The sequence below is a fragment of the Festucalex cinctus genome, chromosome 17 (genome assembly GCF_051991245.1).
Source record: "Festucalex cinctus isolate MCC-2025b chromosome 17, RoL_Fcin_1.0, whole genome shotgun sequence".
Classification (NCBI taxonomy): domain Eukaryota; kingdom Metazoa; phylum Chordata; class Actinopteri; order Syngnathiformes; family Syngnathidae; genus Festucalex; species Festucalex cinctus.
The window spans coordinates 21,047,111-21,063,452 of NC_135427.1; the positions used below are offsets into that span (position 1 = coordinate 21,047,111).

The 16,342-nt window shown below is 42.2% G+C and overlaps 2 protein-coding genes and 1 long non-coding RNA gene across 3 annotated transcripts in view; all 3 read left to right on the forward strand.

Moving 5' to 3' along the window:
- The window catches only part of mkrn2 (makorin, ring finger protein, 2), a 32,156-nt gene extending 29,659 nt beyond the window's left edge, over positions 1-2,497 (forward strand). The window contains exons 9-10 of the mRNA XM_077501995.1: positions 1,881-2,025; positions 2,099-2,497. Coding sequence (XP_077358121.1) covers positions 1,881-2,025; positions 2,099-2,281 — 328 coding nt within the window. The 3' untranslated portion in view covers positions 2,282-2,497. The remainder of the gene's footprint in view (positions 1-1,880; positions 2,026-2,098) is intronic.
- Positions 2,498-5,205: 2,708 nt separating this feature from the next.
- Positions 5,206-8,120, forward strand: LOC144004971 (uncharacterized). Its single transcript, XR_013279475.1, has 2 exons — positions 5,206-7,850; positions 7,952-8,120. It is a non-coding gene; the product is annotated as an uncharacterized LOC144004971 (long non-coding RNA).
- A 387-nt stretch (positions 8,121-8,507) lies between these two features.
- On the forward strand, positions 8,508-9,292 carry LOC144004970 (E3 ubiquitin-protein ligase makorin-2-like). Its single transcript, XM_077502732.1, has 2 exons — positions 8,508-8,837; positions 8,911-9,292. The coding sequence occupies exons 1-2, from the start codon at positions 8,694-8,696 to the stop codon at positions 9,091-9,093; spliced, it is 327 nt and encodes a 108-aa protein (XP_077358858.1). The 5' UTR covers positions 8,508-8,693; the 3' UTR covers positions 9,094-9,292.
- Positions 9,293-16,342: the final 7,050 nt, after the last annotated feature.

Here is a 16,342-nt window from a genome sequence, read left to right on the forward strand (position 1 = left end):
ATGATCTAAAACTAACTATAATTATAGCAAAAAATGTCCTTCATTTTAGTCTTTGGTAATTAATTTAATGCATGAGCCTTTGGGGATGATTTTAAATGTGATTTTGATATCAACCGGAATAATGACGTATGAAAGTACAGTGGAACCTCTACTTACGAACGTCTCTTCATACGAAATTTTCGAGTTACGAAACTCCTCAACGGGAAAATATTGCCTTTTGTTACGAAAGAAATTTCTAGATACGAAAGGTAAAAATACATTACCGAACGCAACATACTTTCGGCTATGGCTATTTCCTACCATAGGTACCTATGAGCGTAAATACGAGATCGGTGTTTGTGCATGTTTCTGGCATCCCATTGGCTAAGAGGAACCTCTACCATAGGTATGAGCTTATACTAGATCGGTGTCTATACAGCGTCCTCATCATTCATCCCGCGGCCCATGAGGTGTTACGATAGTTTTTCGTAAATGTATGAACTAACGGCCAACGAATTTGTGCAAACATTCAAACAATTGGTGATTGATGAAGGCACAGTAAGTTTTTAATTGCGACGAGACGGGCATTTTTTTTTTTTAAAAGATGCCTCGCCATACCGGAAGTTTCCATTAAATTTCAGAATTTGTTTAAAAAAATCGCCCGGAAAAAGTGTTCACCAGTCGGGCGTTTGCTCACTAAGATGATGTTTGCATTGGACATTCACGAAGGATTGTTTTTAAAAAAAAAAACAAAAAACAAAAACATCCATGGATCAGTTCTTTACAAAACACCAGGCAAAAAAAAAAAAAAAAAACACTTCTGAGGGAGGAGAACATGAACCAGAGGGCAAAAAAACGATGAGGACAACAGTTAAAAAGGTAAATGACCATCATTTTTATTCTTTACTCTATTCTTTGTTATTTACATTATGCACAACTCTCATTTATTGTGCAATAATCTAATTGTAACATGTATTTGTTACATGTTTTGATGCATTTTTATGCTTTATAAAACATTTATGTCTGAAATTTGGGGGGCTTGGAACGGATTAGGGCATTTACATGGAAAATGCGTCTCTACTTACAAATTTTTCTACTTAAGAACTTTCTTCCAGAACCAATTAATTTCGTAAGTAGAGGTACCACTGTATGTCACACAGAAGTGACGTCATCTAGCAGCAGCCAATAAAAAAGCACCTTCAGATGACGTTGCGCCCATGGTGTTTTATAAATATTGCGCACAAGTAATACACATTAAAAAAAAAAAAGACTAATACTAATACTGAAACGAACAAACAAAACTAAGCATTTTTTAAAGAAATAAACTAATAAAAACTAACAGAGCCTCCCTGAAAACTAATAAAAACTAACTAAAATGGAAAAATTCCAAAACTATAAATAATAACCCTACTGCCATATTACAAATTAAATTGGTTTATATACTGTAGTTTTTCTAAATATGCAAAAGCACAAATAAATTATTTGTACATTTTTTAGGACTAAACACAATTTCTCATCATAACATTATGTGGCCCTTGCGTCCTTCTGAATGTGGCCCTCAAATGAAAACGTTTGGACTTCCCTGTTATTTTTGGGAAGTTTATACCCGTTGGCTTTTTTTTTTTTTTTTTTTTAATACAAAGTCATAAAATTGTTGTCTCGTTTGAACTAAAATGTCTATAGATTTTAGTCCAGTTTTTATGAAGTGAAGTACATATTCGTCTCGTCTTCATTAGTTGACGAAAATGCAGACTGATTTAGTCCCACTTATTGTTTATTGATCAGGGTTTTAGTCTAGTCTAGTTTTAGTCTGGTGAAGAATGTGTGCTGACGAAATGAACACTACCCGCCGGCAAATGCACTTGCTGTCAGCGCTCCCGTATGTTTTCGTGTGTGTGCAGCAAGAAGGCATGCAAGTACTTTGACCAGGGTCGCGGCTCGTGTCCCTTCGGAGGGAAGTGTCTGTACCTGCACGCCTTCCCGGACGGAAGCCGGGCGGAGGCGGAGAAGCCACGCAAGCAGCTGAGCTCGGAGGGCAGCGTCCGGGTCAGCGCCCGCTGCCGCCGTCATCGTTGTCACCATCGCTGGCTCTCTTCAATCGTTTGTTTTTTCCCGCCAGTTCATGAACAACGTGCGCTTGTGGGACTTCATCGAGGAGCGCGAGCACAACCCCGCCGGCCGAGCGCCGGCGCCGCCGCCGTCGGACGACGACATGGCCGAGCTGAGGGAGCTCTTCATGCAGATGTCGGCGCCGGGCCACGACGGACCCGAGCCCGCCCCGGACCCGGACCAGCGGCAGTAGAAGACGGCCAAGCTGGCGTGACAGACGCGGCCTTGTCATCTAAACGCAAACACACACACCCCCACACACGTGCGTGGCGAGGGCGAGTGCGTGTCACTTCCTACCTGCGCCGATACTTGATCTATTTATAGACACTAGAAAAGTTTGAGCCGCTGTGTGCGTGCTGGCTTTTATCCTTGGTGTTTTGTCCCCAGCGTAATAAAAGAGTTAATGTCACGACACCAGATTCTTCTCTCTTCACTTGTAAATTTCATTTTCATTTTTTAATTTTCATAACTTTTGCTTTTCTTCATTTGTGTTCTTTTTTATAGAGATAGACAGATATGCTTTTTCAGGGCCGATACAGATACCGATTATCTGTAGTCAAGGAGGCCGATAACCGATATTTGAAGCCAATATGCATTTGCAGGAAAAGTTAAATTGTTGACATCAAATTTTTTAATAATGCAAACCCCAACACTAAAATCTGCAATAAAGAGTTGGGGGGGGGAAAAAAGTTAAATGTGAGGTCCACATGACATTACTTTTATAGCATTTAGAAAGCTTGTAGTTTTATTACCTACATGTTTTATTTTTATATTTTAACGTGATAGCAGGAACCCTGTCATTCACAACTAGGCTGTGGCATTACTTATTACTACAGAAAAAAAAACAACTATTGCCATATAAGAAAAACTATTCATCCCTGAATATCATGCAGTTTGTGTAGACCAGGAGTACCCAAGTCCGGTCCTCGAGAGCCCCTATCCAGCCTGTTTTCCATGTTTCTCGCCACCAAGACACCTGATTCATGCTCAAGGTCGTTATCAGGCTTCTGCAAAGTTTGAGCTGTTGAGCTTGATTTTATTCAGCTGCGTTGGAGGAGAGAGACGTGGGAAACAGACTGGATAGGGCCTCTCGAGGACCGGACTTGGGCACCTCTGGTGTAGACCTTATCATCATTATGATTATTGTTACAATAGATAATATTGATAATCTTATGATCTTAAGTCTAGGACAGCAATATCAGCTACACTCTACAAGAGAACTGTGAAAGACGGCTTCAGGACACACCTCATCATGTAGTTTTCTGCCACTTGGGATGACCCAATCATTGCAGAAAAAGGTAGAGTAAAATAACTTCATCATAATAGTAATAATAACTTGGTTAAACAGACATTGTTGCGTTGGACCGCTACCAATTTCTGTAATTTAACGTGTTTTACGCTTAAAGACGCGTGCATGGGCGCACTATTCTCTCACCATTCCGTCAACGTGCTACCCAACAAAACACAAGTGTATTTCACTCTCCCTCTGTCAGAGTGATCAATCGGTGAAACATTGTTTCTTTAAGGGAAAATGCGTGCGATTCCCTCCCCAATTGGTTGAAGTAGCAAATTAGCAATTGGGTGTTAGCCTGCATGCTAAGCTGAAGACATCCCACTGTTTACTTGCGTAGGTTATCCTGGAAGATATATATATATATATATATATATATATATATATATATATATATATATATATATATATATAAAAGGGGTGTGAATATATATATAAAAGTAACGCGTTACTCAAAAAAGTAGTCTTACGCGTTACTTTATTCTACAAAGTAGTCTGATTAAAGTTACTGTCCAGAGATTCAATGCGTTACTCCACATTTTCATGAAGAAGACAAAACATCTCACCGTTTTAACAGTCACAAGCAACTGCCGCCATGGTCTGGTCGTGAATGGTTTGCACATTCAAAACAAAAGTGATGATACTTTTACTACTAGTTTTATTAACCAACAGGCACACAACGCAACAAAAGAAGTGTACATTATGGACCATAAAAGTGGTAAAAAAATAATTTATTTCCATCCTCAACTGGTCCGTGAAGCATTATGGGATGAGGTCGTCTCCGCCCTCTCGCCAGGGGACGTGACGTCAGACAAGTCACGTTTTCAGCAAGCACGAGTCGACTCGTGTACACTTTTTTTTTTTTTTTTTTTTTTTTTTTTTTGCCTCGACAAGATGGCGTGCGCCGGTGTGTCTGGCGACTCTCTTGTCTTGGCTGTTTGTTGATGGCGCTGTGAGCTGCAGCAGCCGTCTTTGTATTACCTTTTGTCATGTGGCGTTTCGTCTTTTGTGTGGGCCCGATTCGGACTGGACTGTTCTCGGCGGTTTGGCCGTGATATTCCTCGCGGGACGGTGTCGGTGCCTGCACTAGCACGGTTTCTGTTGGGCGAGTGTGGGGGCCATCCGACTTCCCCACCGGGCACCTGTGGGTGGCTTGTGTCTTTTGCGCCAGGAGACTTACCCCGGGTTTTCACTGGATGCGGTTGCGGTGCGGTTGCGGTGCGGTCCGGCGACGCAAGCAATTAGATTCCATTCATTCGAATGGTGCAGTTTACACCGCTTGCGGGTGCGTTGCGTGTCGACTGCGGAAGGCCTGCGGCGTGCCGCAAGCCTTCCGCAAGGATAGCCTATTTTCTATTTTTGCCGGACGCCGCAGCGGTAGGCCTCCGGCAAATGGCAAGCTAGCACAAAACACATCGAGCGGGACAGGAAGACCGAGGCAGTTTCAAAATAAATTTCCGGTTACCTTTCAGAATAAAACACTCGCCAGCTCCTATTTCGCAAGTTTTTCATCAAAACGTGACGTGGGCGTCGCCGCCGGGCCATGTGCTCATTCACGGTTTAGACACCAGCGAACATGGACGAGGAGAGGTTTATATTGGAGGTGGAAAACCACAAAATAATATATGACACGGCACATCCTTTTTATAAGGACTGTAATGTATTGTGAGTTTGATGTTCGCGATTGCTTGTTGTGCCCGTCTCGCTTGCCGTACTGAGCGGCAGCCGGACGCGGAAGACAGAAATAAAGAGTGGACCCGCACTGACCCGACTCTCGTTATTAATATACTTTACAAGGACAACCAAAAAAAGGATGCTGCATGGAATCACATAGCAGAAGACGAAGAAAATGTTAAATAAAAAGAAGTCCACCTCTCGTTGTGAAAAGCCACATGATCGCGCGCGCGCGGTCCCGCGAGACACGTTGGGAAGTGGGCGGCGACGGAGCTGCCGGACCGCAGCTGTGCGGAGCCGGTGTGGATTGACAAAAAAATTGACCCGTCCGGAGCACGCAGTCAAGACGCACCGCACCGCAACCGCACCGCAACCGCATCCAGTGAAAACCCGGGGTTAGGCAGCATTTTTCACAGCCCCTCTGCACGGAGAAGTTGTCGCTGCTGGACAGTCTGCGCTGGTGAGCTGTATGGATGGCGCTTATGGAGTGGACTGTTCTCGGCGGTTTGGCCGTGATATTCTTCGAGGGACAATGTCTGTGTCTGGCGGTTGCGCTCATTCAGCTGCATGCCTGCACCGGTACGGTTTCTGATGGGGAGTGTCGGGGCCATCCGACTGCACCACCGTGCACCTGCTTGTGTTTTTTTGCGCCAGGAAACAGGCTGCATTTTTCACAGCCCTTCTGCTCGGAGGAAATGTCGGCGCCACTGGACAGTCTACGCCGGTTAGCTTGGATGGATGAGGACGCGAACGTCGCCGCTGGGCGCGGTGGTGTACGCGGGTCGTGGAGTGGATGGTGGTTCGGCGCATGGAGGAGAGGCAGTTTGGATGGGACTGGAAAATTGGACCATTCTTTTTTGTGTGTATGGTGCTCATCGCGAACGAAGCAGCTGCTTGTTTATGAGCGAGCTTATAAGCAAACTTAGCTTGTAGCAAATGTGTGTGACGTCATGCATGCTGAGATCACGTCTCTGATCAACTGCTGAAAGGAGGCTGATTCTGTCCTCTTTCATCTAAAAACTGCTTCAAACATCAAAGCATATGTAGGGATGGAAGAATGTTGATTTGTTGTGATTGTACTGTATTGGTGTTAATGTTTTATGTTTTTTTTTTTTTTGTCTTTCTGTAAAGCGCTTTGTGACAGTTCAGGCTGTTTGAAAGCGCTATATAAATAAACTTGAGTTGAATTGGAATAGCGGAACAAACAATAGAGGAATTAAGGGGATTTTCAATTTCAACCTGGATAGATTTTTATTTTTTGTTTTATAAAAAGTATTTACGTTACAAGAAGTCAAGAGAGACTGCCTATTTAGTTTTTCATAAAAAAACAACTTTATTTTCATGTTAAAGGTACATTCAGTATTATACAGTGGCATCTAGTGGTGAAATAAAGTCATTCATTTAAAAAAAACAAATGTTTGTGTTAGTAGTAAGTAAAAAGATATGTTGTATCGCATAAACATACTTTTTTTAAATATAACGGTAAGTATATAAATCACTAATTATTTTATATGACCGCGCCTCGCCTGCTAGTGTCCCCCATGTTTCACCGCCATCTTTCTGCTATGGGTGCCGTCAACGACAAATTTCAGCGCTCCATTTCTTAACGCGTTTTTGGAACGCCTTTGCAGACGCACTTCCGGTTTGTATGGCGACCTCATATACACGAAGAAGAAGAGTTTCCGGTCCCCGAAGAGAGCATTATCAAGCATCACAATTGCTTTGGGAATTTATTTTATTTCAGCGCGACAAAACAAGAGTTTATATTGTAGCCGCATTTGCCAGATGGAGAGAAATGAGGAACAGACTAGGTTTGGGACGTGCCGGTGCCTTCGACTGCTTTCTACTTGACCGGTAAGTAAGAGTACATTTGTGTTTACGTTTTGAGAGCGAGAGAAAAAGTATACACCGTACTAATTAATACGATGTTCGTACCTTTGTTTTACGATCACTGTAGCTGTTGATTAGCAACTCCGCACCACTCGAACGATTTCGTTATGTAGCTACTTGCTTTGAAAAAAAAAAAATATTCCCGCTGGCACGTTATATTTAGAGTAAATGCGCAAGTTATTGTGTAATGTAATGTAACTGTGATTTCGGAGGTATATTTGCCCATAACTTCAATGGAGAATCTAAAGCATACTGTATTAGTGGAGGAGTTGAAAATTATTATTTTTGTTGTGGTTGGTGAAAATAGTGTTCTCGAAATTAATTTTCGGCAGGGAATAACTTTCTGGACTTAAATGCTGGCTGTACCGTAAGCACTGCTAGAGTCTGAACTCTCTCACTCAAGTGTGTACTGGTCCATTGTGTAATTGGGTGCACAAGAATTTACAGGCTGCTACGTTTTCCACGGAAACTCGACAAGCAAGCAGCCTTTGCATATTCTATGCAGTCAAGTTACTTTTATCTAGCTAATACAATGTTTTCGGCCCAAAAACTAAAGATCTTACCTCTATTTTGGGGGCTTTGTTGGAAAGTTGGTGACATATAGTAGTATCATCAATTATTTTATTTTATTTTATAATTTTGTTTTTGTTTGTGTCACACTAGATCAACAGCCAAACTTGAGGGGTTCCAGAACCATATTCTGATGTATACAAGCATTCATGCACCGTTTAAATACATCACCGACCTGCAAGAAAAAAAAATGTCAAGGGGAGAGTCAGCAGCCAAATTGGAATGCCCCGAATGAGGACACTTGAATGGAGGACCCCAGAAGGCTTTGGTGTTGTACCACCAGTATCTCCACCTACCATATCTGAGCTGCAACAAACTGAAGTCAGCCGACGTCTTGGTATGTCATTTACATATGGACGGCATTGCACACTACATTTAACTTTTTGTGTGAAGCAATACGGAATGGTCACATGTACAAGCACCACTTGTTTTACACAGGACCTGCTGACCAGGTGTCTGAAGCCATGGAGTGACTCCTCCCTCACTTTCCTCAGCAAGCCTTTGAAGAATATGATATCATCGTTGGTGGGAACATGCCCTCACTCCATAACATGTACTTGTGCAGTCAAGGAGCATGTAAAACTTAATAAAACCAGCAAACATTGAAGTGACTTCATTTTTACTGCAGTCTGTTCACACAATCAATGGACAAGCCTTCCTTAATTTTGCCCCAATAACATCATAGAGTAGGCGAAAAGTAGTGTTACAGATCATACTATGTGTTCGGGAGAGTTTGAGGAATGTTGCAATGTTAATGGGGGACAATGTCAGTACACACACAAAAAAACAAAACAAAACATCATGGTATTGAGTTAATCAGATATTTTAGCTGTGTACAACACATACCTGCTCTGTAACACTACTTTTGGCCCAAACCTGTATGTCTATTTTCCATATTTTGAAATGCACAGCGTATTGGTAAATTTCTGGAACAACTGCAATTCATGTAGCTCATTATATTCTAACAGCATTTTTTTTTTTTTTTTTTTTTTTAGTTAATATGCTCATTTCATGTAGACTTTTATTTTACTTTATTTTATTTATTCAATTTCATGTACTGTACCTTACATTCATTGGCCAATGAAGAATTCCTTGTCATTGCAAGCATTTATAATAATTCTCCAGGCTTTTGATGTTTTACATTTCTGGTCATGTAAAATAGTGTTAGGTTAGGTGTCGAATGCATGCATGCAAGTACTTTGACCAGGGTCGCGGCTCGTGCCCCTTCGGAGGGAAGTGTCTGTACCTGCACGCCTTCCCGGACGGAAGCCGGGCGGAGGCGGAGAAGCCGCGCAAGCAGCTGAGCTCGGAGGGCAGCGTCCGGGTCAGCGCCCGCCGCCGCCGTCATCGTTGTCGCCATCACTGGCTCTCTTCAATCGTTTGTTTTTTCCCGCCAGTTCATGAACAACGTGCGCTTGTGGGACTTCATCGAGGAGTGCGAGCACAACCCCGCCGGCCGAGCGCCGGCGCCGCCGCCGTCGGACGACGACATGGCCGAGCTGAGGGAGCTCTTCATGCAGATGTCGGCGCCGGGCCACGACGGACCCGAGCCCGCCCCGGACCCGGACCAGCGGCAGTAGAAGACGGCCAAGCTGGCGTGACAGACGTGGCCTTGTCATCTAAACGCAAACACACACACACACCCCCACACACGTGCGTGGCGAGGGCGAGTGCGTGTCACTTCCTGCCTGCGCCGATACTTGATCTATTTATAGACACTAGAAAAGTTACTGCGGTCAAGCCAGCCGCCACTCGAAAAGACGAAGTCAAGCCAGCCGCCCCAACGATTGTTAATACTGTGCATTACGGTAACATGCCGACTGCCCCTGCGTTGGCCACCTTCAAAATAAAAACTGATCAACACCTGCTTTAGGGTTTAAAATAAAGAATCATAAAAAAATAACGGTTTGTTATTCCAGGACCAGACCAGTTCTGAGGGACACTACACCGCCCCAGGTATCCAGCCAAACTACTTTGAACAAAATCTGATGTTGCATTTCAAAATAAAACTCATTTGAAAATTTAAATCTCGACTATTATTGCTGATTTAAAAAAATCATTAAAAATTCATGGTTTGTTATCCCAGGACCAGACCAGTTCTAAGGGACACTAGAGAGTTAATAGCTGGACTTTTAGTCCGTCGCGATCAAAATTTTGATTTACGACCTGATTCGCTTTGATGTCCTTTGATGTCCTTTGATGACGTAGGATGAAACGATAAAAATGATCGATCGGAGGTCAAGAGGTCACGATCAAAGGCCTGTTATGACGTAGGATGAAAGGGAACGATAAAAATGATGGATTGGAGGTCAAGAGGTCACGATCAAAGACTTTTTTTTTTTGATGATGTAGGAAAAAACGATAAAAATAATAGGATTTCAAAGAGAGACGTGCGCCTGTATGTGCCTGTGTGTTCCTGTGCAACATGTGGATGAGGGGAGGGTGGGGGGGTGATGGTGGTGGGAAGGAAATGGCCGACGAGGAGGGGGGTCGTATGGCTGGCTGGATGTCTGTATGTCCTGTGCAGCCCGATGAAAAATGAATCGACCGTGATAACCCTCTAGGGGGGAAGAGACCTCCCGAAGATTATAGAGGACCGCTTTTGATAAAAATGTAAGAAGCGCCGTGGTAGGCCGATATGATTGATTTATCCCAAGAGAGAGGAATTGGGGGTGTCAAGGTCAAAAGATCTTTGTCATATTTTAAAAAGGAGATGTGAGTTACCTCTTTGTACGCCGCATATGGTCAGGAAAGCGATAGAAAAAACAAAAAATACGTGGGGGTGACGATTGTTTTATGTCTTTAGACTTGGGCGATGCGGATGAGCTTTTTTTTTTTTCCTTCCAGATGTTAAAAAACATACGCGCGCGCGCGCACATACACAGACTCAATAACAGACTTATATTGGAATAAGATGTATGAATAAAAGAATGAAAAAGAATGACGAAGGCTCGACTCTTTCTTTTTTTTAAAAAAAAGAAAAAAATATGTAGGAGGGGCTTTTCGATACAGACAGTGAATTTGGCGTGAACACATTCATACCTTGAGGTCTGAGGAGAGACGGGCGAACCATGATTATGGAAACGTTTGTGACATTACAAGTGAGACATTTTTTAAAACCAAGAATTGGACCACAGCAGCTCTTTTTACGGAGATTTCAACGCCCTACAAAGGAGACGGAAGTACGCTGGGCCCTGGATGCAAAAACTTCTTGGGGGTATCGATTTTATTATAAAATCGGAGAGGTTTCCTTTTCATGGAATATGATGGGAATGATAATATTTTTCCAAACGGCCCGTTTACGCTGAATTCTAATGACTGGGCCGTGCTGAATGAACTTATCCCGAAAGTCATAAGAGATTTTATTCTTTCTTATACAGAAGGTGGGGAATTAATATTTACTTGGCTACAACGTACCTCGAATTTTGGACGGTGGTATTTTAGAGTGATGATTGAACATTGTAATATGCTGAATAGTGAAAACACCACACGACCTCGTGTAATGAAAACGTTGGAAGAGGAAGACGAAGAATATGATCGTCAAGTAATGAAACAACATCAAGATGAGAATGCGGAACAGAGTTTGGGGGATGAGGCTGAGGATGAGGAGAAAAGAGGGCTTTGCATGGTCCCTTTAGATAAATGTAAGAATCCTGATCATTTTTATTTAACGCTAGAATGCTTTAATACTGAATGCGGGGTGTTCTATAGACTCCTTACCATCCCATTATGTGAATGGGATGAGAAAATACGCCTTAAGGAATCTGCAAAGATTACTGAGCTCTTTTATTCTTGTCGTCAATGGGTTAATTTTGTAGGCACGAAAAAACCCTTGATATTTGAATAGCGGCCGTTTTAGAAAAAAAAACAAAAAAAAACTCCTCATCCCCCATTCACCCCTCCCCTCCTCCTCTCTCCCTTCCTCGTGTCAATTGAAGCCCACCGCCCCCATGCCTCCCCTCCTCAATACCCCACCTCCAAGATCCCTCCCACCTTTCTTCTAGCTGTCTTTTCATTAATATAAGGAGAGACACATCAACTGTTGCTGGACAGAAACTTTTTTCGCCGAGAAAAAGTTTTTTTCTACCTCCTTTTTAAAAAAAAAAATGTCTCGACCCGACGCCCTTCCTCTGAGACGCGCTCTGTTTGCGGACAAAGTATCCGTTGGTGTGCAAACAGATGCTTTGCATGCGGACAGAGTATCGGTTGGCGTCCAGACAGCATACGAGGGTCCGATTCTCATTGAATCCGGTCCAGAATGCTCGGATGACGAAGGCTGCGAGATGGACGACGCATGCGCCGGGGAATCAACAACAACAAATCAAGATGGCGGAGCGACTCCCGGGACGCTTATTATGGAAGCTGTTTTGGAAACTTCCCCCAGCGAGGCCGCACCGACTGGTGAAAAGGAGACGCCCTTCGTGGAAGCTGTTTTGCAATGCTGCTACCGCGACTCCGTACCAAATGGTGAAGAAGCTTCGTTGGAGTATGATAGATAAGATATCGATGCGATTGTGGCATACGAAAATGCTAATTTTGCCACCGGTCATTCGATTGATGACAATCAGTCTAAGGCGTGTGATGAAGGAGTACCAACTGATGAAGGAGTACCAGCTGATGAAGACGCGTCGGTGGAGTTTGACAGAGAGGATATCACGGCGCATATGGAATACGGACAGGCTAATTTAGCCGCCGGTCATTCGACTGATGACGAGCAGTCGAGGGCATGTGATGAAGGAGCATGCATGGAAGATGTTGTCGAAGGAGATATTGCTGGACTGTTACCTCCGATGACTCCTCCTAACTCACCCGCTACTACGGTTGCCTCATCTCCAAGGGGTGCGTTGCCGAGAACCCGTCACCTGCATATCTCTGATGAAGATTTGATAGCGGTGATTGCCGCTGCTGACGCGATTCCACATAGATCAGCCGAGGAGGAGAAGTTATTTTGGAATTATCCGCCTCGCGAATGGGTGAATGATGCTTCTTACGATTGTATCAAGCAAACAGTTAGTTACATGTTGAGGTTTGCGATGATACAATATGCTAAAGAAATCTGTGTAGGTTGTAACACCGAGCATTTTATGCAGCCTAGACATTCATGCATCTTTTCCGAACAAGAATCTTTCTATCTCGCTAGAAATTTTTCAGGAATCGAAGCTACACTGTTTAACGGCCGATTCATCTCTACAATCCAACGTGTGCTGAAATTGATGAAATATCCCGGAAATATCACCACGATTACATCAGCAGCACGACACATCTTGATTGATTATGCTAATGAGTCTGATGTGTTCGACCGTATTGAAGAAGTAACACACAGAGGCTGGAGAGGTTCTCTGGTCCCTAGAACAATAGATCTGATCTACACCTGGTATACGTTGTAAAAAATGGGGAATCTTTTCCGAAAGTTGACTATTCGCTATTACGGCGTGCATAATTGGGCAGAAATTTTAGAGAGATCGATTCTGTACGCACCCGATAGCGATGTGTCTCTTGAAAAAATGTCATCTGTTATGCAAAAAGTGAGATCTTTGTCAAATGCGTTGTTTAATGAGCCGTGGGATTCTGTTGTACGAAATGTGATCGAAATGAACCAATCCAATATATCTTTAACAATTGAATCGATTTTAAATGTTTGGTGCAACGATGATGTGAATGTGGGGCATTTGGCAGCGATTATGACCTTGTATGTTGATTGTGCAAAGTACAAAATAGAAAAAAATCTTCCCTTTAACCTGTCTGAGGATTTGAATAAATTTCAACGTGTTATCGAGTTAAAAGTACAACCCCATGTGTTATTCCACTTCCTTAGTTATATTAATTCTTAGCTAAAGTTGCATGTTTTTTCTTTTTACTGAGATTAGTGTTGTATATCTTCATATGTAACCGTTTAAAAAAAAAAAAAATGTTTTTTATATGAAAGTGTTGTATATCTTTATATGTAACCGTTTTACAAATAAAAATAAAAAAAATGCGTCTGTCTCGTTACTTTTCAATATGTATTGGTTTACAAAAAAAAAAAAATCTTACTATCAGGCTCTGACAACAGGTTTGTACAACCACACGCACACACACACACACACACACACACACACACACACACACACACACACACACACACACACACACACACACACACACACACAAAGGTCACCCCGAGGTCACCGCAGCCATTTTCTTACCACCCTCCCTCCACAGACAACCACAACTTTGTACAAAAGCACACCATTGCCATCTATTGACAAATAAAGGTATAACACACATACACAAAGGTTCAAATCTCTGCTGTTTTTTTTTTTTTTAAAACTAGCCGATCGCGTCTGTCTATAAATACCAAGCTGTACCTAGCTATAAGTTATTTAAAAAAAAAAAAAAGATGGCCTTAAACAAACATATGCAGAAGCTGTATTACGACCCTAAGCATCCTGCTAGCTTTGGAGGAATAGATCGTCTTCATAGAGAATTACAGGATAAATTAACTACAAAAATTAATCGGAATATAGTTAAAGATTATTTAGTGAAGATACATATTCTTTACATAAACCAGCGCGGATTCATTTTCCTAGAAATAAAGTTTTTGTATCGCGTCATATGAGACAATTTCAAGCGGATCTATGTGATATGCAAGCATTGGCCGAATTTAATGATGGCTATAAATATTTATTAACAGTTATCGATGTCTTTTCAAAGCGCGCTTACGCGCGTGTATTGAAAAGTAAGATGGCGGCTGAAGTTACAGAGGCATTTAATTCCGTCTTGAGAGAGTCCGGAACTCCGGCAAAATTACAAACGGATAAAGGAAAAGAATTTTTTAATAAAAAATTTAGTAAATTAATGAAGGATAAGAAAATCACACACTTTGCAACGCATAGCGACAAAAAAGCCCAGGTGGTGGAAAGGTTCAACCGGACTTTGAAAACGAGGATGTGGAGATATTTTACGGCAAAAAATACACGAAGATATATCGAAGTATTGCCAGATCTTATAAAGAGTTATAACGCAAGCTATCATAGTAGTATTAAAATGCGGCCTATAGACGTAAATTCAGCTACCGCTCGACAAGTTTTCTACAATTTATATGGAAAAATGAGTTTAGACGGAAGTAAAGTTAAAATAAATTTTAAAATCGGAGATGTAGTCAGGATATCTAAATTAAGAGGGGTGTTTGATAAGAAATATGAACAGAGCTTCACCGATGAGTTATTTACAATAGTAGATTGTATCCTAAGAGCGCCCCCTGTCTACAAACTAGCAGATTACGACGGGGAGAAAATAGAAGGGTCATTTTATACGGAGGAACTACAGAAAGTGGATGTGTCTAAAGATCACGCTTTTCACATCGAGAAAATTATAAAAAGACATACGGTTAACGGACGGGCTGAATATCTAATTCGTTGGAAGGGGTGGCCGGCCAAGTTTGACAGCTGGATCGACGCTTCTCAGATTATAGACGTTTAAAAACAGAGTTATAAATATAATTCGCATCATTTCATATTATGGATCCTTTGCATAACGATGGCTTCTATGTCACGCTACCTTCTAACGCTAGCGCCGATGTGTACGCAGACAACACAATTTCACAGTTTAGAGTGAATTTGGCACAACACATCGATCTCCAAGGAAGCTGGCAAGTGGCTCTGACTGAGATTTCATACCCGTGTAGCTGGATAAACGTACCAGAAAAACAGACTACTTTTTTTTTTATAAAGGATACAACGGCTGTCAAAACCAAAGATGGGAAGACCTCAGAGACAGGGAGAGGTGGGGGAGGAGGAGGAGGAGGAGGAGGAGGAGGAGGAGAAGAATCTATATCATACAACTTAGATATTCCAGCTGGGGAATATGAAGATCTTGATAAGCTACGAGATGCGATTCTGAATATTACAAAACAAAAAATCGGCAATCAAATTTTACTCTATTACGATACTAATATGCGGAAATTTCTTTGGATGACGACGAATGGAAGATATAAGATTTGTTTTAACGCGCCTTTGGCTTACATACTCGGTATGAAGGAAGGACAATGGTTTCCTATAAAATCTAATTGGTCGGAAGCCCCGCATTCTGCGGATATAAAGGCGGGTCAGTATCATTTATACGTTTATACTGATGTAGTCCAACATCAAACGGTTGGTGATACGTACGCTCCTTTGCTGAGAACTGTTCCGATTGAAGGTAAATACGGGGAGTTTATATTTAAAACTTTTAACCCCCTATACTACCTACCTATTAGCAGGAGACATATTGAAGATATAGCGATTGATATTAAGACGGATCAGAATCAACCTGTTAATTTTAAATACGGAAAGATAATTATTACCTTACATTTTAAACCGAAGTAAATAAATAAATAAATAAATAAATATGGTCATGATGGAAACACACCCGGACCCGTATCGTTTTGTTAATTATTATGAATCTCAAGCAGGGGGGTCGCTTCCGGGTTTTCACGGCGCTCCCGTACAATACGGACGCGGAATAGGATCTATTTTTGCAAAATTATTTCGCTTCGTCGCACCTCTAGTGAAGAGCGGTTTTACAGTAGCAAAACCTCACTTGCAATCGGCGGCTAAAAACATCGCTATGGATGTAGCCGGACGTGCTATAGAAAGAATACAGAGAAGAGACAAAACTCAAGACGGATCCGGTTTAATGGTTTTGGCTCGAAGACCTTCGAGAAGACCGATAGGTCAGAGACTGACGATGCATAAAAAGCCTCGACGGGGTACAAAAAGAAAATTAGTCGCTAAAAGAAAATCAGTCCCGAGGAGGAAGCGTCGGAGAAACATCGCTGATATTTTCTCTTAAATAATCTGACGAAAATGG